This window comes from Amblyomma mixtum, chromosome 2, assembly GCF_055824585.1.
Source record: "Amblyomma mixtum isolate Tamu chromosome 2, ASM5582458v1, whole genome shotgun sequence".
In the NCBI taxonomy this organism is placed as follows: Eukaryota; Metazoa; Arthropoda; class Arachnida; order Ixodida; family Ixodidae; genus Amblyomma; species Amblyomma mixtum.
In genome coordinates this window covers 25,171,666-25,193,633 of record NC_143013.1, presented here as the reverse complement: position 1 = coordinate 25,193,633, position 21,968 = coordinate 25,171,666, and the positions used below count along the sequence as shown (strand labels likewise).

General features: G+C 45.0%; 3 protein-coding genes across 5 annotated transcripts in view; 1 reads left to right on the top strand and 2 right to left on the bottom strand.

Moving 5' to 3' along the window:
- Positions 1 to 1,364: 1,364 nt before the first annotated feature.
- LOC149358729 (COMM domain-containing protein 2) lies at positions 1,365 to 2,590 on the bottom strand. The gene has a single exon (XM_089570894.1). The coding sequence runs from the start codon at positions 2,357 to 2,359 to the stop codon at positions 1,754 to 1,756; it is 606 nt and encodes a 201-aa protein (XP_089427020.1). The 5' UTR covers positions 2,360 to 2,590; the 3' UTR covers positions 1,365 to 1,753.
- LOC149358728 (sodium/potassium-transporting ATPase subunit beta-1-interacting protein 3-like) lies at positions 1,935 to 20,066 on the top strand. Of its 3 annotated transcripts, XM_089570893.1 has the most exons (7): positions 1,936 to 3,166; positions 3,361 to 3,498; positions 3,593 to 3,673; positions 4,128 to 4,322; positions 7,928 to 7,988; positions 18,569 to 18,639; positions 19,466 to 20,066. In XM_089570893.1, exons 1-7 carry the CDS (start codon positions 3,113 to 3,115, stop codon positions 19,679 to 19,681), a joined length of 816 nt encoding a protein of 271 aa, XP_089427019.1. In that variant the 5' UTR covers positions 1,936 to 3,112; the 3' UTR covers positions 19,682 to 20,066. The 3 variants fall into 3 exon arrangements, with proteins under 3 accessions (XP_089427018.1, XP_089427019.1, XP_089427017.1); XM_089570892.1 differs by lacking the exon at positions 18,569 to 18,639 and having other exon boundaries at positions 1,935 to 3,166; XM_089570891.1 differs by lacking the exons at positions 18,569 to 18,639; positions 19,466 to 20,066 and adding an exon at positions 13,119 to 18,164 and having other exon boundaries at positions 2,750 to 3,166.
- The window catches only part of LOC149358727 (uncharacterized), a 31,326-nt gene continuing 29,226 nt past the window's right edge, over positions 19,869 to 21,968 (bottom strand). The window contains exon 10 of the mRNA XM_089570895.1: positions 19,869 to 20,202. Coding sequence (XP_089427021.1) covers positions 20,174 to 20,202 — 29 coding nt within the window. The 3' untranslated portion in view covers positions 19,869 to 20,173. The remainder of the gene's footprint in view (positions 20,203 to 21,968) is intronic.

Sequence of the window (21,968 nt, the reverse complement as noted above, 5' to 3'; positions counted from 1 at the left end):
TGCTGCCAGTTGTATTGTAGCTAATGCTCCTATATGTGGAATTGGTCATTCTCTACTTTACATTCATAGATTGCTGGCAGTCCTCATACCACTCGTGGTACAGTGGTTTAGCAATGCACTACTGCCTCCGCAGATGGCTGATGCACACACAGCCACTGGTGAGGATTGCAAGGCCCAGCTTGCTCTTCTTAAGCAACCTCTCGTGACCAGTCATTAATTAAACTGCCACTTACCATAGTGGCGTTTGCATCATGTCACGTGCGACGGCAATCATTTCCGCTTGCACAGACCCTTCTAATGCTAACGTAATAATAAATTGTGTTGAGGTCTGCTTGCAAGGATGCTTCACTGCAGGAGGCTGGCAGTAATGCCACATCATGCGATAACAGAGAAGCCTCGCCCGAGCAAAAAGCTGGTAGCGACTGTCTGGCATTGTCTAAAAAAATTCCCATTGGCTGGCAGGCAGTGACATCACCAGAGCAGAGAAATCCCATTGGCTGGAAGGATGTGAGGTCACCAGACCGGCGAACGGAGAATGCCCGTTGGCTGGAGGGAAGTGGTGTGCCAAACCAGGATTGTCTGTGAAGAAGCCTCCACCTACCAACCATGTACAAGAAGAGCTCAGGAAGAGCAACCTGGGTCTCTCGAGCCCCACCACAAATTCCCAGCAAAGGCACCAACAGCTACAAATGCTATTGCATTGCCGACACATAATGGAATTAGGTGTCCCTGTGTTTTAGTGCATTAGCACTAGATGCCTCGCTAGCAAAAAAGCAGTCCTGTCAGCGGTTGAATCCCAAGGATGGCAAGCTGCCCACAACCTGGCGGGCAGCTGGAAGATGGGCAAGTGAAAGGGAAGGAAACCAGTTTTGTGGCAGCTGCATCAATGTGGAAAGAAGGAAATCATGATGCACTGTAGTTGCTTCAAGATGAAACAGGTTACACCATAGCTGCAGTGCAGTGGAAAGGAGGAAACCTGGGTTGTGCTAAGAGGACATCACGCCAGTTCAGGTGGCAGCAAACAGTGGAAAGCCACATTATGTGTGGGATGCAAGTGGTGTAATGTGTCAATGAAGGTGCGATTGTGCCAGCGCACCTTCGTCACACTTTTTTTTTTTTTTTTCCGCACAATAGTCTGGCCAAATTTTATGGAGGCCCAACTCATAACGCTAAACTCCACAAAGGGTGTTGGAGGTGAAATGCAACTGGTAATGTGAAAAATGCTTGGCTTAGCCTAGGATAGTCGTGACAGTACCACATATTAACAAAATCTAAGAAACTGCAGTCTACAGTAGCTCCACTCACAGCACGTGATGCAAGTAAAAGGTAGGAGTCATTTCATACAAAAATTTTCTGAATGCATGTACACAAGAAATCAGTTTTGTTGGATTCAATAAAGTTACACGGCAGTTAGCACTGAAAGCAATAAGCTTCCAGATTATTTGCTCTGTCTACTCCTTGTTGCGTCTGCCACCAAGAAACAGAGCACAACGTGCAAACAGTGCACATTAGCATCATGCAAGGAAGGTTACACGACACTCCAAAGTATTATCTGCAATGCCTTTATGGCACAATTCTAGCGCGACATTAGGAGCGTAGAGTAACAATTCATTTTCGTAGGCGCTGCGTTGCAGCAATGGGTCGGAATGCCGGCCTTAGTTTAGAATGTCTCAGTTATTGCGAACGGAAAGTCGCGACAATAACGCTTGCAGAATGGACAGTTGAATCTTGCGCTTCCATAACGGTCTTCTACCTACTTGACGTGTTTCGCGATTCTACGCAAGTGCAGCGACTTCGCACTCTGCAGCGCTTCCTCTAGCGACTCCGTCATGTGCAACAGGTTCAAGGGGTCCGTCTGCAGCACCACATCCTTGGTTTCGTCTCCGTCACCACGCTTGAGCTGGAACTTTAACGTCACGAGAGGTGTCACATGCGACTTGAGACAGCGGCTGGCGACTTCCGCCTCCAGTCGCCACTCGAGACTCGAGAAGTTCCAACAGGGTATCGACTTCTCAGAGAGGAACTTACGCAAGCTCTTCTCGTTGTCAACGTGATGTCTCACAAGCTCTTCGCATACAGACTGGGGAAAGCTGAGAAGCAGCAATGATTCCCGGAAGTGTTGTTCGCTGAGCTTCAACTTGGCGGCCTGGCTAAGGAGATGCGACAGGCCCTCGACGGCGCCTTGAACGACATCATCGTCGACTTGAAGCTTTTGTGCAGCAGAGTGGTACACTTTGGGGTTCACACCGCGCACAAGAAACTCGTTGGCTATCTTGCAGAACTCCTTCGCCACTGGTTCGTCGACGCTTTCAATAAATTTGATGTGCTGCTTGTGGTCGTCGTCCAGTAAAAGCAACATGGCAGCTGCTGGTTCGATTGACGTCGATCACAGGAGTGAAGACGACCTATTCAAACGCTCCACCAGCGAGATGACTAGCACGTGCAAGTGTTTCTTGCCGTCAGATCCATGAAAACGCCCACCGCCCCAATACTTGTTGGCTTACTCAAGTGCTCTACGGAAACAAAACAAAAACTCCTGTCGGTTCTACAAGGTAGCCAGAGGAAAGCTCCATTAGGTTAACAAAAGGAATATTTTTCATTTATAGCTTTGAATATTGCCTCATTTGGGACCAGTTCTCTGGACAACATTGTGACAAAAAATAAACACCTAAATAAAAAATGTGACTGATATGTGGGCTCTGCTTTCCTTATTACCGTGAAAGCTGCGAACGAAATATTTTGTCCCAGATGACATTACCGTCGCTTTGCTTCCGCCAGCTTCCGCGCATGCTCATTGGTCCGAAGTTGCTCGTTGTGTGCGCGTTGTGTTTTTGTGGAGTTTCACGCAACTAGCTTTGGATTAAACAATAGTGGGGGCATTCAGCATTCGTGGAGACGATGCCTCCGAAGTGTACCCTCTGTTTGTCGCCGGAAACTCTACGTCGCCGATACAAAGATAGTGTGTGACGTGAATATGTGATGCGATGGTTGCCATGTTAGTGTCACCCGCAGTGCTGCGGTTGCGGCCGCTTCAGCGAGCAATTGTTCGGTGTTCACCCGTGCTGTTGTGGCTATGAAGAGTTAAGCGGTGGTCGGTTATTCGCGGCAAAGCATGTCTTGCTGTGGCGCAAGGGCCCTGGTCTTGGCGATCTGCACCATTCAGTTGGTGAGTTGACCATCCCACTTGCTCACGATCTCTATGATAAGCTCGGCATTGTTTAATATGTGTGTACAAGTGCACCTGGATAGCACTTGATTTATGCCGTTGATTTTCTTATCTAAAAGTTATTACTGCACCATTTGGCGCTTAACTAGCGCAGCGTTACTCATGGTGAGCTAAAAAAAGTTGTCTTCGCGCAGATCGCAACGTTCCAGCGCCAAGTCTTCGACTTCCTCGGGTACATGTGGGCGCCGATCCTGGCAAACTTCTTCCAGATCATATTTGTCATCTTCGGTTTCTTCGGAACGTACCACTACAGGCCAAGATACGTCGCTGCTGTGAGTTAATTGAAATCTTGGGCAGTTGAAGTCGATGCATGAAACACCGCGAGAGCGAAGAACTCATTGGAAAAACGTGGATTTTGCATTACAGTACATAACCTGGACGCTGCTGTGGATCGGCTGGAACGTTTTTGTTATATGCCTTTACATGGAGATCGGCGCTCTGAGCAGGGTAAGATTGCCTTACCGCGTGACGGTGCTTGGAAATCGGAGCTAGGGTAGTGTCGATATGCTATCGGAGTACGGTACACCTTTTAAATATTCAGGAGCTTCTGAGTAAATAGAGATTTTTTTTTTTCTCAGCACACACTTTTTGCACTTCAGGTATAGCACAAGTCTACATGTTTTCTGTACTTTGCTTGATTGCACAACACCTAAATGAAACACGCATGTTAACACTGCAATTAACTGATTATTAGTTTATTAACATCAGAAAAGTGCTTGTTGAATCTTCATCTTTGTCTTCATCAGTGTTGAGTGGTTCGCTAAAATGAAGCAAGTACACAAAGTAAGCATTGACGAATCAAGTTAGTTTGCAAAGAAAGGTCGGGCAGTTCACATTTGCTTGAGTAGTGCAATGTTTTATAGATGTAGGCCGAAGTTCACCTCTGGAATCTTGTCTCTAGGATTCTAGCTTCCTGAACATAGGCACTGGAAGCCGCAGCTGGTGGGAGGCAAATGGCTTTGGCTGCACGGCAGTCTTCAACTACAGCTCGTCTGATGACATCTTAGCTGTCACGAGGCCAGTGTCCGTGAACGGGTGTCTCCTGGAGTACTACTACGTGGAGTGCATTCAGGCTGGAGTACAGTGTCTACTAGCGGTAAGCATGCTGCACCTCTGACACTGGGGAGATGTTTGGCTCTGCTCAGGCTCGTTCTTTAATTTCAAAAGGAGGTCAGCATGATCAAGAATGACAGAATACAAAAGAGCTGATTATATAATTCGTCTTGTGTTCTGTCATTTTGCCCTCGCCAACTGCTTTTTGAAATCAAGTTGTACTAAATAGCTTGAGTTCTGTAGAATCTTTGTTCTCCTCTCGAGGAAAATTCTTGAAAATTTGATTAGTGTTGTAGCACTAAGGCTTTCAATCACGAAAAATCCGGTTGTCGGTTTGAGTGTGTGAAGCCGGCTAGACCTGCAGAAATAAAATAAATGTGGCCACACCTTGGTTTTGAACCCGTGGCGGTGCGAGCAGATCAGATTTTCTGGCCACTGCACGAGGGCGCTATGCTATCGCCGCAACCAATCGCCCTGTTTAACTGCCAATCTCTCACGCTATGCATTGCATGTTGTCTTCATCAACTTCCATCCATGCACAATGGATCCAGAACACACTGCTACCGCAGTGCCCTCTTAAGGTGCGTTAAGTGGTCCCAAAATTTTAGTGTTGTAACTAACACTAAGGCCCCCAATCACCGATTTCGCCGTTCTTTTCTTGAATCCTGATCATGAAAGCCTAGCTTAGAACCAAAAGCAAAAAGAAACGTAATGTGCTACCACATATACTTCACGCCGCCGCGGTGGCTCAGTGGCTATGGTGCTCGGCTGCTATCCCAAAAGACGCGGGTTCGATCCCGGCTGCGGCGGCTGGAATTTCTTTGGAGGAGAAATTCTAGAGGCCCGTGTACTGTGCGATGTCAGTGCACGTTAAAGAACCCCAGGTGGTCGAAATTTCCGGAGCCCTCCACTACGGCGTCTCTCATAGCCTCAGTCGCTTTGGGACGTTAAACCCCATAAACCATAAACCAACCATAACCACATATACTTCACATTTTGCCAAGTAAGCTAAATTGGCAGTAAGTTTTTCTCTACACTTGTTTTCTTTTCTTTGTGCCTCCTGATTGAAAGTCATTTTCCCTGTTCTACAGGAGAGGTGACAGGGGTATACAAATGATTGTTAAAGGAGCCCCGAAGCATGCATATTGCCTTTATTTAATGCATTTGCTCTGACCCACTTTTTTTTCTTTCTCCTTATGGTTTCTGTTGCTTAGGCAGAACCATAAGTGGGTAGTTTCCATATATGAGAGGTGGGAGAGTACATTGCTGGAAAAGAGAAGGAACATGGCGGGCATGTCATCAGGCAAGCCAAGTCTCAGGAGCTTTGCGCAGGCAGCAATCTGTCTGCACCGCCTAGCTTAGTACAGCTTATCAGCAACGTTCAGAAAAGAGGGATGGCATTTGCTTCCTCACAGCTGACTTGCAAACTGGTTCTTGGAATTTTTGTGTTTCCTCTGCCCGTATTTTCTCTTAAAATATTGTGGTGATGTAATTGGAATGGGCAAATACTTCCTCAGTGAAAATTATATTCAAGATTTGAGAAGCCGAATGGAGCATTTTTTTTCCCAGCTCACCTGTAGGTATTGTATATATATTCTTCTTTGCATTTTGATGTGGTGAGGTTTGCATTTCCAGCAAATTACTTGCACTGTGTGGGAAAATATATGTGCCCACCTAAGCTCTGATAAACATAGGCATTGTTGGGGTCCGTTTCTAAGAACTAGTATATACAGGTGACTTTCGTATAGGACACACGCATCTGACACACAATTTCCTACTGTCAAAAAATGAGCAGCCTTTTTGCGAAGAATGCGGAGTTGAAGTTACAATTAACCATATTTTATTCACTTGTATGAAATTGGAAAAACTAAGGAAAAAGTACTTTGCTCAATTTTATAACGAATACATCCCTTTTCATCCCGCACTGCTTTTAGGAGATGATGCAATTGTTGATATATCATGTGTTTTCAGCTTTCTTAAAGAAACTGGATTTTTTAAGTGCCTCTAAATTTTTACCCACAGGTCTGTTTTAATTCTAATACACCTCAGCCACTTTCTCACGCCTGAGAAGAAGGCTGAGGTTTTTAATTTTGGTTGGTTGGGAGTCTCAGTGTCCTTGTCCAGCCAAGGATAGCTACTGAGGTTTCCCAGCCCCGTTTAAAGCTTTTACTAGTAGCCATTTTTAAAATTTGTGTACATGTTCAAAAGGTAATATTAATGTCTGAAGGCCTTTACACCAAGGATGACTTTTTACATATCTCTAATATTCAAAAATAAACTTTTACAATACCTTGTGTTTGGCGCATGATGGCCTCAGTTGCCTATGTGCCATAAAACCCAACACAACACAACACAACACAACATACAGGTGAGGGATGGGGCTCTGCAAAATACTAGTGTGGAAATGGAAGTAAACGAGATAGAAAGATGTGGAAGGAAAGAATGCAAGGAAAATCAGCGCTAGGTATATGTAGGGCACAAAAACAGGACATTAAGCAAGAGGCAAGAGAGCATTTGATAACTTGCGGGGCAGTTGATTGCTTTTTGAAGCTAGGACAGGGGTTCTGAGAACAAAAACGTACAGGTCTAAATTTGAAGTGGATATATTGTGTGCTGCATTTATAACTGAAACAGAGGCCATAGAGCGCTTAGTTTTGAGGTGCACAGAACTTCGTTCCGCCCTTCCCGACGGAACAGTGACAGATATAGAGGGCACTGAGGTTTGCTGGGGAGTACAAATGAATGGATGAGAAAAGCGTGGCTTTAACAAAGGGGAGGTAAGAAGATTGGTGGAGGAAGTTTAGGGAGCGGTGAATTTGTGAAAAAGATAGTCAAATTAGAAATTTTAAAAGTGAAATTGAAAGGAAAGTTGGCAAAGCCAATGGCTATGTGGTGCAAGCTGCTGCTGGATACAAAGGGTAAAGCCATTAGCATCCATCCATCTATGTGCTAGTCTCATTATATTTAGCTGTGAAAACAAACAAAGAAAAAATGAGAGTTCTGTTTATTCAATAGTGTAGAGTTATATGCCATGGGATACTTTGAATTCTCTAGCGTGTGGTATAGTCACATTGCAGAAACCCTTCAACCCTGTTATTCAAGGCTTGTAGTTGATAGGCACTTTGTTCTTCCTAAACAACTATAAGCATTGGTCTACTGCTGGGGATGGTTTGGACATTGGGCCTTTGTTTCTTTTTTTGCAAAGGTGCATTTTGGTGCACTGTTAAGCAGGCAGCTACAGTGCATGTGTGCCTCAAAAGCTGCTTGCGTCAATTAGCCGCATGCCTCTATATTTGTTAATTAATAACATCTTTTGTTGGGCTAGTTTGTAGAGTATATTAGCTCACATGAAACAGCACAGAGACATAACACAAGAATATGTCCATTCGTATCATTTCTGTGTCCCCTGTCTCTGTGGTGTTTTATTTGAGCCTATTTGGCAACTGGTTGTGTGCCATTAAATTGTGTACTGTAACTGCAATGCCTTGTAAATGGCCTGTCCTAGAGTTGCACGCTGTTGGCAGCAGCGTCTGATGAAGTGATGCTGCTTACTTCGATAGAGCTTTGCAGCACCTTACTGTGAACAAGTGCATCTGCATAGTGGTGCCTTTACCTGAAAACTTAATTTTGCTCATGCTTAACCTGCAGGTTGTGGGCTTCATCGGAGGCTGCTACCTAATCTATCTTTACACTCAGGAAGATGACTCATGTAAGTCTACCACATGCTTCTGACTGCTGTCTTGTGCAGGCACTGTTTAATTTATATTGCAAAATGTTTTTCCAAGAAGACGTTTTTTGTTGCTATGCTCGACCTTACACTTGGGTTGCCGAATGACACGGACGTTAGTTGTTAGCAATAGCATGATTATTGGGTAGCTGTTTGCCTTAGTGAATGTAATGTTCAGGAGCACACTCTAGCAGTTATTTGTTCCAAGACAGCTAGATACACCCTGCTGTAAGGAACGTGCTCTTTCCATATTCTAGTGAACACTGAAGTGTTCCGTGCAGCTGGTCTCAGTCTTGTAAAGCAATCCAGATGCTAAAGTGTGATTAGCCTACCTGCCGTGGCTTCTTTTTTTTCTTATCTGTTAGGAAATAATTTTGATGTATACAATGGAACACTGTGGTAGCAAACTAGCCATTACTGTGTGAAACTAAAATGTAGACCTTTCACACTGCACTGAAAGAGCTGGTTATGCGAGTCAGCTTTGCAGTGGATTTTTATTTGCTTAGGCACTTCAGAATACATATTGCCATTCTCTAGCATTGACAGTGTTTAGGGCTCCCTCAGCTGTGCCCAGTGTTCGCACAAGTTTAATCTTACTGCAGGATCATTAAGGCTCCACTGTCGTTATTCTTTTTTTCCTCCAAAATATTAGCGCCTTGTGTGTTTTCAGCTCAGTGAAGTGCTGTAAGGTAGCAATGTGTTCCTACCACTCAGTGAATTTTGTTGTATTTTCTATAACCATTGCAACGGTGCTGGTTGAGAGCAGGAGTCCTGTCAGTGTTTGCAAGGAGTGCAATTCATACCAGAGCAAAACCATAGTACCCTAACATCAAACATGCGCACACTCATGAAGGACAGTAGCATACAACACGGAAGCAGCAGCTAGGTATTGAAGCTTGGCTGAAAATCCTCAGAAAACTGTTGCCATACCAGGAACGGGTCAACAACAGGTATTCTGGGGGGGCTGCATATGGGGGCACTGCTGAGATGGCAGATGTTTTAGGTAACAGGCTTCCTGGCTTTGTGTGCAATTTTTTTTTAATGCGAGAGCATTACTTGACTCGTGCAAAAACCCTGCCGTCGCCAGAAAGCCTTGGCAGAAACATTTGACAGAGATGCCACATGCAAATGATGTCATCACCCCTCTGGAGGGGTGGAGTGGGGCTTGACCACTGCCGCAGCCCGGTCAAGAGAGGGAACACTCCTCCTTGCACTGCAGAATGTGACTCTCCCCCTCAGAGGAGGGCAAGTGGACTTCCGCAATGAATGGAAGCAGGTTTTGGGGTGCCCCTCCTTCTCCCTGGGGTCGCTATACATTACCCCTTCACTCGGAGAACAAAGCAGACTAGGCTCAAGATCGGAGCAGCTGACCCCCTCCTCCACATGCACTGGCCGGGATGCCACTGTCTCGCTTGTCTTGATGTGGTACATGTAAAAAGTGGCGCGTCGTCTCCATGAGGTACGCCAGGAAATACGATGCCCCACTGTCATATTCATGTAAAGGCGGCTAGAGGTTACACAAAAGGGAAAATCCTTGCCGCCACCACCTTCAGTTGGGCTTTAGTTTTTGAAGGGTGAGGTTTCGGCGCAATGGAGTCTACATCATTAGGTGAGACAGTAAAGTGTGGCCGGAGGTGGCAGTTCATTGCCGACGAATTATGCGACCTTCACACCACAGCAAAACGTGCGAAGCGAGTTGCTGCAGTGAAACACTGTTAACCCTCAAGCCCCTGACAACAACTCAGTGGCACACTCAGCCACAAGCAATGCTCTCGCATTTATGCATCAAAAGAATTTCTTAGGTGCCCCCATCACTTTTCTTGCCATGCAGAACATTTGGATTCAGCTGAAACTAACATTTTGGTTTATTGTTAAAAGCGTTCATAATATGCAGAGTAAAATTAGGGGTGTTGTTTTGTATATGCGAAGAACTTTGACCTGACGTGCAGCATCTCTTAGACTGGCAGTGCTTTATGTCATTATACATTGGCATGTACTGTAAGTAGTCAATTTCTGATAATTTGAACTTGAAGGTGACTGAAAATGTCTTAATTATGCAGAGTTTGAATTTAAGGGAACCTTTTTGATACACTTGATTGCAGAGACTGAGAGTGCAGAGCAAACTTGAATTGCAGAGAGTCCACTATAATATATATGTTGGTGCTCTGACTAAAAAAAAAAAACATGGTGATAGCTACTTGATTATATGTCGGGACAAAATCATGGTTGTGAAAGTTATTTAAATGGGATGCGGAATTTGTGAAGCCCCGAAAGTGCTGCTCCTCGTCTCTTCTGTCGGATGCCTTTAAGGGTGGAGAAAAATTTCCTCTTTGCGTAAATTGTGGCCACACTATTGCTTACATTCAGTTGTGTTGCTTACGTGTAGCATCAAACACCGCATTCTTGCACCAGTGCTTCTTTGATTTTTTGAACCTGGGAGGCTGTGGGGATCCCAGTGTGTCACTTGCCCCTGTCTGCTTTTTCAGTTGATTTCATTGGTGGCTTTGACGCTTACTCTGCGTACATAACCCCGCCAAAGCCATGTCGCATGCAGAACACAATGTATGTATTCTCTCCTTCTCTCTCAAAGCTTTCCTCTCTCGTTGCTCTAGCATGCTGCAGGTGTTTTCTCTCGCTTACTAACTCACCTTGCCTGCATGCAACTTTAATCAAGCTGCATATTTCTCTCTGCGCTGCTCTGTACACAAACTAGAGCTGTTGGCACTTGGGCTGGAACGCCTCGTAAATAACAAATGCAAAAGAATTCTCCTGCCTACAAAATTATTTTTTGTAATAGTGCTACAGATTTGTTTTGTATTGATAGTACTAAGCTGGATAAGGTGGAATTAAGAGCCAGCAATCCAATCGGCTAGGTTAGATTCTTTTTTACTGCATGCATTTATTAAAGGCTAGAGGCAGTTATGCTGCAGTTGTGCATATTTGGCTTTGTTTGAAGTAACAAGGAAGACCAAAGGGCACATACCACAAACACCACCTGGCAAATGGCAAGATGTAGTGAAGCGAAAGCACAATAAAGAGCGACATTTGCAGTGAGTAATTACAGGGCATGTGATCAACATAGAAATCTATCAGTCACATACAAAATTTTTATATGCCTTCATTGGGAGGCCTCAAGGCAGCGTTTATTAGATTTTCAAACAATTGTCATACCTTGGCCTAATTCTGTTAACTTGTGCCATGCAGCAGTGATGAGGACATGAGTGCTGTTGACATGGCTGGCAGAGGAGTAGTCATTTTTCACTTCATGACAACTTTCTGTGCTACAACCTCATTGATTGCGAAAAGGTTCCATCTCTGCTGTACTGTGTACGCCTAGCATTCACCTAGGTATGTCACTGAGGACGTGTGGCTGAATGATTGCCCATTAATCATTTTTGAATTGTAGGGCGTGGTTTGCTAAATGAGCACTGAACAAAACTGCATTTGATATCAGTCAGGAAAACAAAGCTGGCTGCACAAACTGTTCCTTTGTTGTAAGTTGAGAGGATGGCAGACACTGTGCTTGTTCTAACTGGGATTTTTTTGGTTTTTCATTAGTCGTTGCTGCTTGAAGTTCACATTGAGGGTGAGAGGGAGGCGGGCACTGGGAAGGTGTACCTGACATGCTTGGGTAGCTGGTGCCATCTATTGATGCTTTTTGTAATTGTAACAGAAACAGATAGAAGGCCCTGTTGTCAGACTTGCTATTCTCTTGTACACCAAAACACTAGTAATCCACTGCTAGAATTCTGGAGGGAAAAGGAGTGTAAAGCATTATCAAATCTTCACTATCCATGAACAGGTTGCAGAAGCCTTGAATTGGTCACGCGGAGCCACATGTTGTGCAGTTCACAAATGGTAGTCAGTGATTCGGTCTCCTGTGTGAATATGTTTCAAATGGACACTGTCCATGACGAACTCTGCTAATCCAAATTCTTTGACAAGGTGGACTGTTTGAGGAGCTTTGTTGTGGTCCTCATATGTTTACCACAAACTGGAAATGTGGTTTTTCGAGGCCTGCTAACTTATGCACATTGATTAACGCGCACCTTTGTCATGCCACACCAACTAGTGGCACTGATTAGTTACTGTTGCTGTATATTTTTTATGTAAGGAAAACCAGTGCACTGAAGAGATCAGCAGCATGAAAGTTGCAAACATAAAATGTATTTTTATGCTTATACCTTCCTCCTGCCTGCCAAAAACAAGGGGTAATTGTGGGTGGTCCTACAGGTGACAAATAAATTGGCACATTATGCTGTTTAAGTGCAACATTTTTTTCCAGGAGAATGCAGATTAGAAAATGTCGTTGGCAAACATTAGCTACATGTCTTCCTCTGTGGCAGTCATCACAGAAATGGTTGAAACCTGCAACTGGATGGTTGACAGGAGGTACTCTGTGGGACAGATTATGTTTTTGTGGGGGGAGGAGGATGTGCGGCAAACATTCTTTTTTTTTCCAGTCCTTGTTTTCTGACACGGCTACAAAACTTTTTATTGGGGCACCTCTGTCAAACTGAACATTTGAAAAGCTAAAAGATTTATAGTGCCCCGCCATGTGAGTTTTAAAAGGAGTCTACCACTTTTTGAATAAACCTTAGCTGCAATGATTAGCAGAGCCTTTGAATTTGTATTCTTACAGCTCACTTGGGGCTGGCTGTATGCTGTAGACCTGAGAGAAGGCGTACGCTCTGAATGCTTGAAATGCTTCTTCAATGCACTTCATAATTATTACATCACCCTTTTGGTTTCTGTAAGAGGCCTGGATTGGGCTTGTAGGGTTAAAGTGACATTAACAGGGGCAGTGTAGATAAATTGCAGAACACACAGAAGTGTGTGTTTGTGCAGCTTTTCTGTTGAATGCTCATTTATATGAATGCTGCACAAAACCTTTACTTTTTGTTTTGCCAAAATGTTTTGAACTGGCCTATAGTAAGCATTTTCAGGTACTAAATACTATAGCCCCTTTTTTTGTCAGCAACATCAAGCTAAATGGTAAAATTTTTCTCTCTTTTATGGCGGCCTGCCTACTGTTCTTACAGCAACTCGACCTTTTCTTTTATGCACAAATTTTTGTTATTTTACCTTGTCGACTTCTTCGGCTGGCTGCAGTTACACAGAAAAGAAGAAGCAGCAAAAGAAAGCCATTGAACAGCCTGCCTTATAGCATCGAGTTCCGGACTGATCCACCGGCCACTGATGCTGGGCCAGCCGTGGGTCCCGGACTGGGCCGTGCACCCATGACTCCGCGCCGGGTGAAACGGCGCTCGACGCGCTCCAAGCGGTCGTCGGGCCAGGTGCAGTACCAGAATCCCGTGACGCGCCTGCTGGACCGATCGCTGGACACGTCGAGCAATGACAGTTATGCCCACTTTGGGGGTCAGTGCAATCCCACCTACCTGGGCTCCCGCACCAGCCTCCACTCTCTGTACGGCAAGGCCAACCCCAACCTCAGCGGGCCTCTGCGAACAACCCACCACCATGGTGCCGCCACAGGGCTGCCCTCTGCAAGGCAGTCCACCAGGGGGCGCCACCAGCCCTATGTAGACAGTTCCGAGACGATGATTTGAAATGTTTCAACAATGCGTGCAGAGTGTGTGTGTGTGTGCGTGTGTATGTGCTGGGCCATGCCTGCAAGTGGGAGGCTTTGACCTGTTTCCTTTCCACTTTAGGCATGGGAGCGAATGTAGCATCACATAGGTTTCTCATTCAGTGTCGGCAAGCAGTTAAATGGAATACCTCATTGATAATTAATCCAATATACTTTTACTTTCCGGTTTCTGGCTGGAGAAAAGATGGAACAGCAGGATCTTTTTCTCAAGCAGGTAGTTATGAGGGACTGATAGGTGAGGTTTGAATTTGGGCATAAATTAGTTCTCTCAGCTCCTGCTGCTTGCCGATTTGCAGCCCATGTTCTGATGTGCTGGCACTTAGTCTAGGCTGCACTGCTAGAGCAGGGTGAGGTTCGTTACACTGAAAATTAATAAAGATGGCACTAAGACTTTAACATGGACTACTTGCGGCAGAGTATTGTTCACCTGCAAAAGTAATTGTACTCACTTCTTTCATACTCAATTGTTAGCATATGCAGAATTTGTAGCAGTCAGGCAAGATGAAAATTACCAATAATGTTGAAACATTAAGCACTTCAGGGTTAGCCTCGTGGTGCATACAAATCATACAAAATTACGAGCAGTTCTGGTGGTGTTCTTTTTGCTTTGCAAAACTTTTTATTATGCTGGCTGGCACATGCATGTAACCGCACCTGTGTGTGTGTGTCACTAAGAGAGTTTGTCTTTGAAAAGTCACGATGCCTCGTATCGCTCATGCCTTGCTAAGAATTGCATGTGTCACAGTCCTTGATTTGAAGCATTTTATGTTAGAATAATGTCTTAATTTTGTTCACCTGTCTGCAAAATTTCTAGGAGTGAAGTTTGAAACTCTGTGTCGGTAAAGCTGGGTATAATGCGTTAGTCGTAACTGCTTGTCCTATCCGTTCAAATTTCATGGTCCCTTCTGTAGTGTCATTTACAACTTCCATGAGTGAAAAACGATTATTTAACCCTTCTACACTCTTAGTGTGTCATGACATTTGTACAAAGTTCATGAACTTGAGTGTGTTTGTTTTAGTGCTTGTCCTTTCAAACTCTTTGGCTTTTTTACAGCTGTAAATTTGTTCTGCTCATTGTGAGATGCTGTTTTTTATCTTTCTGTATTTCAATATTTGCTTGACTTTTTCGAACTTAGTGTTGGCTGTAGGTGGGAGAAAGGAGTCATTTTAAGGCTTTTCTAGTTTTAGTACTTTTCTACCTCTTGTCATTTCTGTAATTTCTTCAAGGCATTCAAGCCCGGGTTTCACTCTTCTGACCGTCGTGCATGTCACGACAAATCTTTTAATTTTATGTGAACTTTACATTCACACTTTCAGCATATTCATCTGAAAGACAAGTTTTCCGCTTTGTGTTTTTATTACATTGTCAGGCAGAGAGTGATCAAATCACTTTTCACTAAAGTATTTAATCTTTGTCCACAATAGTAGTGGACTGCAGCTGTGTAAAGTTAACATTTTTATATTTGTGCTTATTTTAGCATCCTTCTGTATCTTTGACACAGCATTTTCAACAGTGCTGCACTAATGATGCCTTTTTTTTTTTTTTTCTGGGTATCTCGGATGCCACTGTGTATCCCGGGCAGGCATTGTCTACACCTTTTGTATTGTTGACTCAACTTGTGTGCATATTTTCTGTGTTTTCTTTTGGTCTTCTTCTAGTTCCTAGTTGTTCTTTCATACAATCATTTTGCTCTTTGCGGAGAGCTGAGCCGTGCAATCTTTCTTGCATGCAGTTCTCTCTTTCTCTGTATCATTGCCACACCAGTTTTGCACAGCTCCATAAGATTTGATTGTCTTCTCTCTGTGTTGCACACAACTTAAATGAAGACCATTCCTGTGAGTCTTCTATGAACCAAAGATCAAACGCTTGCGTTGTGTCTGTTATTTGTTTTCTGAATGCATTTGTCCATCTTCAGCTTTGTAAATAGCTAGACCGTAGAATCCTTTTTTGGGAAATTGGCTGTGCCATTGTTGTGTAGTTTATTTTTTGTATTATTGTATTATTTGTTTTTATCATGGTTGTGCCTATACTTTATAATTCCTTTTATCCTGTGAAGACTGTAGCAGTCTTATGTGCCAGTATCATAAAGCAGGGCAAAACTCTAGGGTACAGCGTGCAATGGCAATTTTATTGTGGTCCCTTTCGATTAGATTCTTTGCTTGGAAGCCTCGCTAATTTTTGTTCACTGATTCTGACGGTCATTATTTTGCTTTTGCTCGTGAACATCTTTTACAACCTGTGTTGCCTAAATTGGCATAATTTCAAATGCTTTGGACGCCACACTTCTAAAACTGAGTATTTATTTTGAAGGCCATGTTTTAATACAAATCACTTTAAATCGCTTTATTTGTATTTCTAAAGAATCGATGGCAAACTGGTGATTACTGTAGCGCTTACAAACAAGGGACAGAGATGGGATGCCAACAACGCATGCACTCTATGTTGCACGTGCTGTCTTCTTTGCTATATGTGTAGTGCATGTGTTGCCTTCTTCGTCTCTTAATTCTAAGCACTACTGCGTTCGTGTCGTGACACCAGCTCACCAGAACGGCTGCCTTCATCAAAGGATGCAAAAGACAAAGTCGCTGAAAGCTGAAATAATTGACTCAGAGTGTGACTTACGCACATATCCTCAAACAGTGCCATTTCCCTCACAGGTTTTTTTTTTTTTTTTGGTTACCAAACTTCATGCAGCAAAATCAGGTAAAATTGGTTTATTCTATCTTTTTACCTTTAGTTGCCGCTCCCTCGGACAGTTACGAGCAGCTGTGTTTGTACAGATTAAATGACATTGCAAGCAGTGTTTCAAACAGTGCGATGCTGCGCTGCTGGCAGCTGAGCTGTTAATTATATCACCATGACATAACTTACGCCAGTACTTACTTAACTCACGACCATATGAGATACTGCATTCCATTTTAGAATGAATAACTGCCTGAACAATAGAAATTACATTTAATTTGTGATAGTTTGCTTATCAGGCCATTATTTCACATTAAGAGATCAAGAGTAATTCATCAGGTCATCCAATTCGCATTGTTTGTTGCATGAAGGTAAGCTAAGATCTTGCTTTCACACTTAAAAACCTGTCTGAAAAAACATGCATCCTTATATGGTAGTACTTTTAACACTTTTCTGCTTTGTGTCAGTGACACAGTAGATTGCATTTATTTCACTCGAAAAAAATCTTGTCTTCCTGACTTTGGCCGATAGCCTTCTGAAGCACTGAGATCCTACGCCCACAAATATACTGCAACTATGTTTCAGGTTCCATGCATCTACTTTTTAAGTGCACCTGTTTTATAATATTCCAATTTATAATTGCAGACATTCCATTGTCACAATATTGTACCACACTAGCCCTGCTCGGGGTACTCTGTGGCAGACCTGTAAAAGTGGTAAGGAAGTTGTGACATTTTGTGTCAATAGTGGAGCTGCTGTAAATAACTTGTTTATGGTCTATGTTTAAACTGTTATGGATGCTGTGTTGTGTGTAAATAATTTTTGGTTGACGTGTCACATGGCAAGTATTCAGGGGGAGCACTTATTTATATAGACGCACATTTGCTGAATAGAGGACTGATGCAGGTTTACAATTGTCTCCGTTATGACACTTGATTGGTCATGTGACATTTTTTTGTGTTGAGAAGGCATTGCTCAATAGGCCAAATAAACTTGTAGCGAAAGAGATTCAGGAGAGATACATTGATAGGGCAATTGTGGAACAAATTATCTAGCACTATGTAGTGTTTGCCAACCCAACACAAAATATAGAGCTGTAGACAGAATAATCTTTTCATGCAGTAAAGAGCTTAATGATATATGCATACCTTGTGCATTCAAGTGGTCTGGATAAGGCCTGCTGCAGTAACATAGGTGCATGCTACTCGTTGCTACATGGCATTCCTAGTGATCTCACCAGCAGTACTGGCTTGACTGCTGAAGAGTGTTTGTATAGATGTTGGAGGTGAACTATTGCCAATATATGCATACTGGTAATGTTTATGCCACAGCTGCTGCAGTTTTGCATCCTCTTTGTAATCGTGTAACGCCTTCTTACAGTACATTTGACGCTAGAAATCCTGATTAAGTTTGTGGTCAACCTTGCTGAGAAAGCTGCTGCCCATATGGGCCAATGTTCACAAGTTTTAGAGTACACTTTACACCTGTGTCTGTCAAATAGAAAGCTTGTAGGTTTACAACTGCACTTGTAGCTGACCGCAGGTTAATTCTACCATGCTGAGGTTGTTTTGAATAATTATATTACGACATTGACCCCTGTGTGTGCTGGCTTTTAGTGAGCAGAGGTCACGTTTTGAGAACTTTGTGCCATTATAAACATAATACAATGTGTGTTTCCTGTAAGCAAACCAGAGCTTTGTCACTGAAGAGTTTTAACGCTGGTTACTACATGTAGTACTTTCGTGGCAAACTTCCTTAGCATGTGTCCGTTACGCTGGTAGACAGGTGTACTAGTGTTGCTTGTGTTCACTGCCAGTTTGTAACAAAAGCACCCAGTATAAATAAAAAAATACTTTATTTTGCATCTGAGGCACGTCACAATTCTTCGGGGGTAAATATTCAACGTTATAACGCGGCGAATGCGACGTAGGTGTCTGACGATAGATTCAACCGTGACTCGCTTTGAACGGCGAGCTGGTGCTAGTTTCAGTTTCGTAATGGGTCGACTCGATCGATTTAGGTGCGTGTCCGAGGTCTGCGTGCTAATCGCTAAGAAAACTGCGAACTTATTCTTGTGTAGTTTTATTTTTTTCATATGCTGGCGTGAAGGTTTTTGTTTAGTCGCCATTGCACCAATTGCGCTCTGTCAAAGGCTTGTCAAAACACACTGGAAAGGTTGCCAGGTGGCGTTGACGGTAGCGTCAGCTGCCTTTCCATTTCGTGCGCGTGCGTTGAATGTGCATTCTGCTTCTTGTTCGCACCTGCCAGCTTTCGACTCAACCATGTCGCGGCGTATTGCTCGGTCCGAGGCACAGATCGAAGCTGTCAAGACAACTCGCGTAAGTACGGACTGCGACCTGTGTGCCTGCTTCTCGAGTAACCGTCATGGCCAATGTTTGCGATGCGCATATTGACGCAGCCCTTGCCGACTGCGCGTGCTTTGCTTCGAAATGCGATGCCTGTATCAACCAGTCTTAGTGCGGGAAGTTAGTTGTATGATGACTGATTGACTGCGAGCCTGCTAAGAGATTACGTTAACAATTCAGCCTTACGCGCAGTGCTGCTTGCCTGTGCGCTGCGTGCAGGCTTCTCGCAGTGATGCGCGGAGCAGTTGTATTGGTCTTGCCACTTTCAGTTTCAGCTCCGACCTCGCTTATTTGATGACGGGATGTTTTAACAGCTCCTAAGCACTTCGTTTCGTGAACTCCTTTCGCTACGGTTCTAGCACTTTCTGCTGCTCTTTTGTTACGGGGCATTGCCGGTGTTTATGTGCAACTAGAAGTGCGATATCTGTGACGAGATTCTCTCGCAAAAATCTTTTAACCTGGCGTGGAAAATGTCTGGAAGCTGTGATATGGCCGTAGCGTGTGTGGTGTGGCCTATAGGCGGTGCCCCATAGCTAGTGAGCAGTACTGTGTGGTTAATTCGACTGGAAATTTAAGGCCAGTCAGTGCTCCGGATACCGAATCATGAGACATAAGAAGCTTTGCGGCAGTAATGAGTGAAGGCTTATGCGACGAATACTTGACCTCTGTTGATGTGAGCATGGAACTGAGTGATTATGCGATGACGTTGTGGTGACATTCGAAATGCACAGACCTGGGTCGTCTCAGTAAACTGACGATCGCGCGGTTTCTGAGCTGGGCTTTGTTTTCCCGCTCGCAGGGGGCCGAGGAGAGCTGCGTATGCAACCGACCCGTTGCGTACGTGACTTGCCAGACATGCGGCACCACTGTCATGAGCCGTGTGCAGAAGTCCTGCGCGGCTCATCCTGCCGTCATACATTTGATGGACATGGAGAAGTGCCCAAAATGCTTCTCGAACAAGCTTCTAGAGAAGTACCCCGCAAATGGCAGCTTGAGCCGGAATGGCCGAGACTGAAGCGGTGCCTTCGCCACAGTGTGGTCCGCGCACCGTTCCTTGTCAGATTTGTGCGTGTGCTGTGGACGGTGCCATTCGTGATGGTGACTCGCGCCTATTTTTTCTTTTAGCCGGCGGCGCACAAGGATGACGTAGTCGCCCCTCTTCCCCCCCCCCCCCCCCCTCTCCCTCTGGTGTTTGAAGGAACCATCACACGTGCACACTTGTTTATATTCACCCCATCCTTCATCCCAAAACTTGTTGTTTGTGGACACATTTTATGACAATAGAATACCAAGTTGGCTGTGTTCCCACGTTTGTTGCTCATCGTGCCCGGGGGTACTTTGGCACTCATAATTCCAAGTTCCTCATTCACTATGAAAAATAAACAGCTGTTGAATGAAAAGTGTTGCGAGCACAGTTCGTTGTCCTGCCCACGCCTCTGGCCTGTGCACTGCTGCTTGCGTTCTTGCTGGTGCCGCCGCGTGATGGGATGTCTTTGGTTGGCCAGCTTCAGGGCTTGCCGTTTGTCCGGCCGTTGACTGCAAAGCGAAAAGTACTTGGTAAGGACATGTTGCAGCAAGAACTGTTCGCACATCGGTCATAGTCGCTCACTACAGGGAGAGAAGAGAGGGAAATCGTTTCGCTAGCGCCTGTTAGCCGTGCATATAGTAAACTCCAGCCGCTGTCGTGGTGTGATCTATTTTTTAAGCTTGCTTGTCCCGAATGATTTATATCGCGACTTGTCGGCGCTTCAGCGTAATGATTGTGGCCAGCACCAAAAAGTGTGCTCTTATACCTGGGCGAGTGCAACCGGATGATGTGAAGGGTGGGGGTGGCGCCCGAAAACATTCCATTGCGACGGTGTCGGGGGTGCCCCATGTGAGTCAGCGTCTTTCTCCCGGCTGAGCTTAGAGGCGTTATCAGACCCCCCGTGGGTCGACAAAGGCGAGCCGGCACGGTGCTGGCGTGGGGGTCGAGGAACGGGCTATCCATTTACAGTCTTTCAAGCGAAGCGGAACCACCTTGCCCCTCTCCACTGGCGGGCGACCCCGACAAGGTCGCGTATGCGACAAGGTCGCCTCCGGCAGGGGTGACGGACAACAGCCGCCGGCGCCGCTCGTGCATCAAGTCAAGACCGCCACCCGAAAAGGTCTTTACTGACTCCCCCTGCAAGGGTGACGGACGAACAGACGCCGGCGCCGCTCGTGCTTCAAGAGGCGTGTCAGTCATCCCGACGATGCCGCAAATATAAAAAAAAAGTTCCTTCCTCCCTCTTCCGGGAGCGGGCGGCCGCAAATGGAAGTAGTTAACCGTATCCAGCAGCGCAGCGCTGCTGGATACGCAGCGGGCACGTGGCGGAGCGTGCCCGTTGAAAGTGAACGGCCGCCGCTCTTAGCAGCGGCTTGACAGTGCGCCAGCATTTTCCGCAGCGGCGCGGCGGCCGTTCACTTCGTCATGGTCAGCGGGCACGCTCCGTTTGCTCGAAACGCCGTTGAGAGCGCTGCAGTTTGATAGCGCACGACCGTAGTCACGTGGTATTTCATATTTCGCGGGCTTTCTTTAGATGCCGAAAAAAAGGACCCCGTAGGAGATACAATGCTACAATAAACTGGATCAGATGTTTTTAAACCTGCTCTACAACCTAACGTAACGGTCTTGGCACTAAAATTACTATTTGAAAATTGGCATAATTCATCTAAGTTATTTAACTAATTAAGCGCAATAAAAACTATTCTGAGGAGCGCCACATGATGGCGAACAATGTATCGTTGGTTTCAGCGGGCTGCGGTTTACCGCTTTTTTTAAATACTTGGTTCAAGTTACGTGAAACACCCTGTAGATAGCATGATCTTTGGAACAATGCGAACGAAAGCCTCGCCAGACATCTCTGCGCCTCGTTGGATCACGTGCCGTATCCCGGGTACCGTTTTGATACCGTTCTCGACCCGCACCACACGAGAACACCTCGTAATCGTGATGGAATGAGCGACTCAACTCCACTGAAGCCTTGCTCGCGAGTAGTTTCTACTCACACAGTTCATCATCAGCAGCATTTGGTTAAGTCCGCGACAAGACATAGACCTCCCCCGTATCCTTACAATTAACCCTATCCTGCGCCACCTTACCCCTGCAAACTTCTCATGGCGTACTCCAATCGGCGATCCGGAGCAAGGTTTCGCCAAAGAGCGTATTTCAATGGGCGATTCGGATTCAGATCTCTTCGGATTGGACCACGACGGTTTCATCCCTATAAACTCCCCAGACATCTTGCTCCTTCGCGGATTCGGAGAAATGCTCCGGATCG

Excerpts from the sequence above, each read along its gene's own strand:
- LOC149358729 (XM_089570894.1), bottom strand. The coding sequence starts at position 2,359 with ATGTTGCTTTTACTGGACGACGACCACAAGCAGCACATCAAATTTATT.
- LOC149358728 (XM_089570891.1), top strand. The coding sequence starts at position 3,113 with ATGTCTTGCTGTGGCGCAAGGGCCCTGGTCTTGGCGATCTGCACCATT. Across the intron at positions 3,674-4,127 it reads AGATCGGCGCTCTGAGCAGG|GATTCTAGCTTCCTGAACAT; the intron begins GTAAGATTGCCT and ends TCTTGTCTCTAG. Across the intron at positions 7,989-13,118 it reads CACTCAGGAAGATGACTCAT|TTACACAGAAAAGAAGAAGC; the intron begins GTAAGTCTACCA and ends GGCTGGCTGCAG.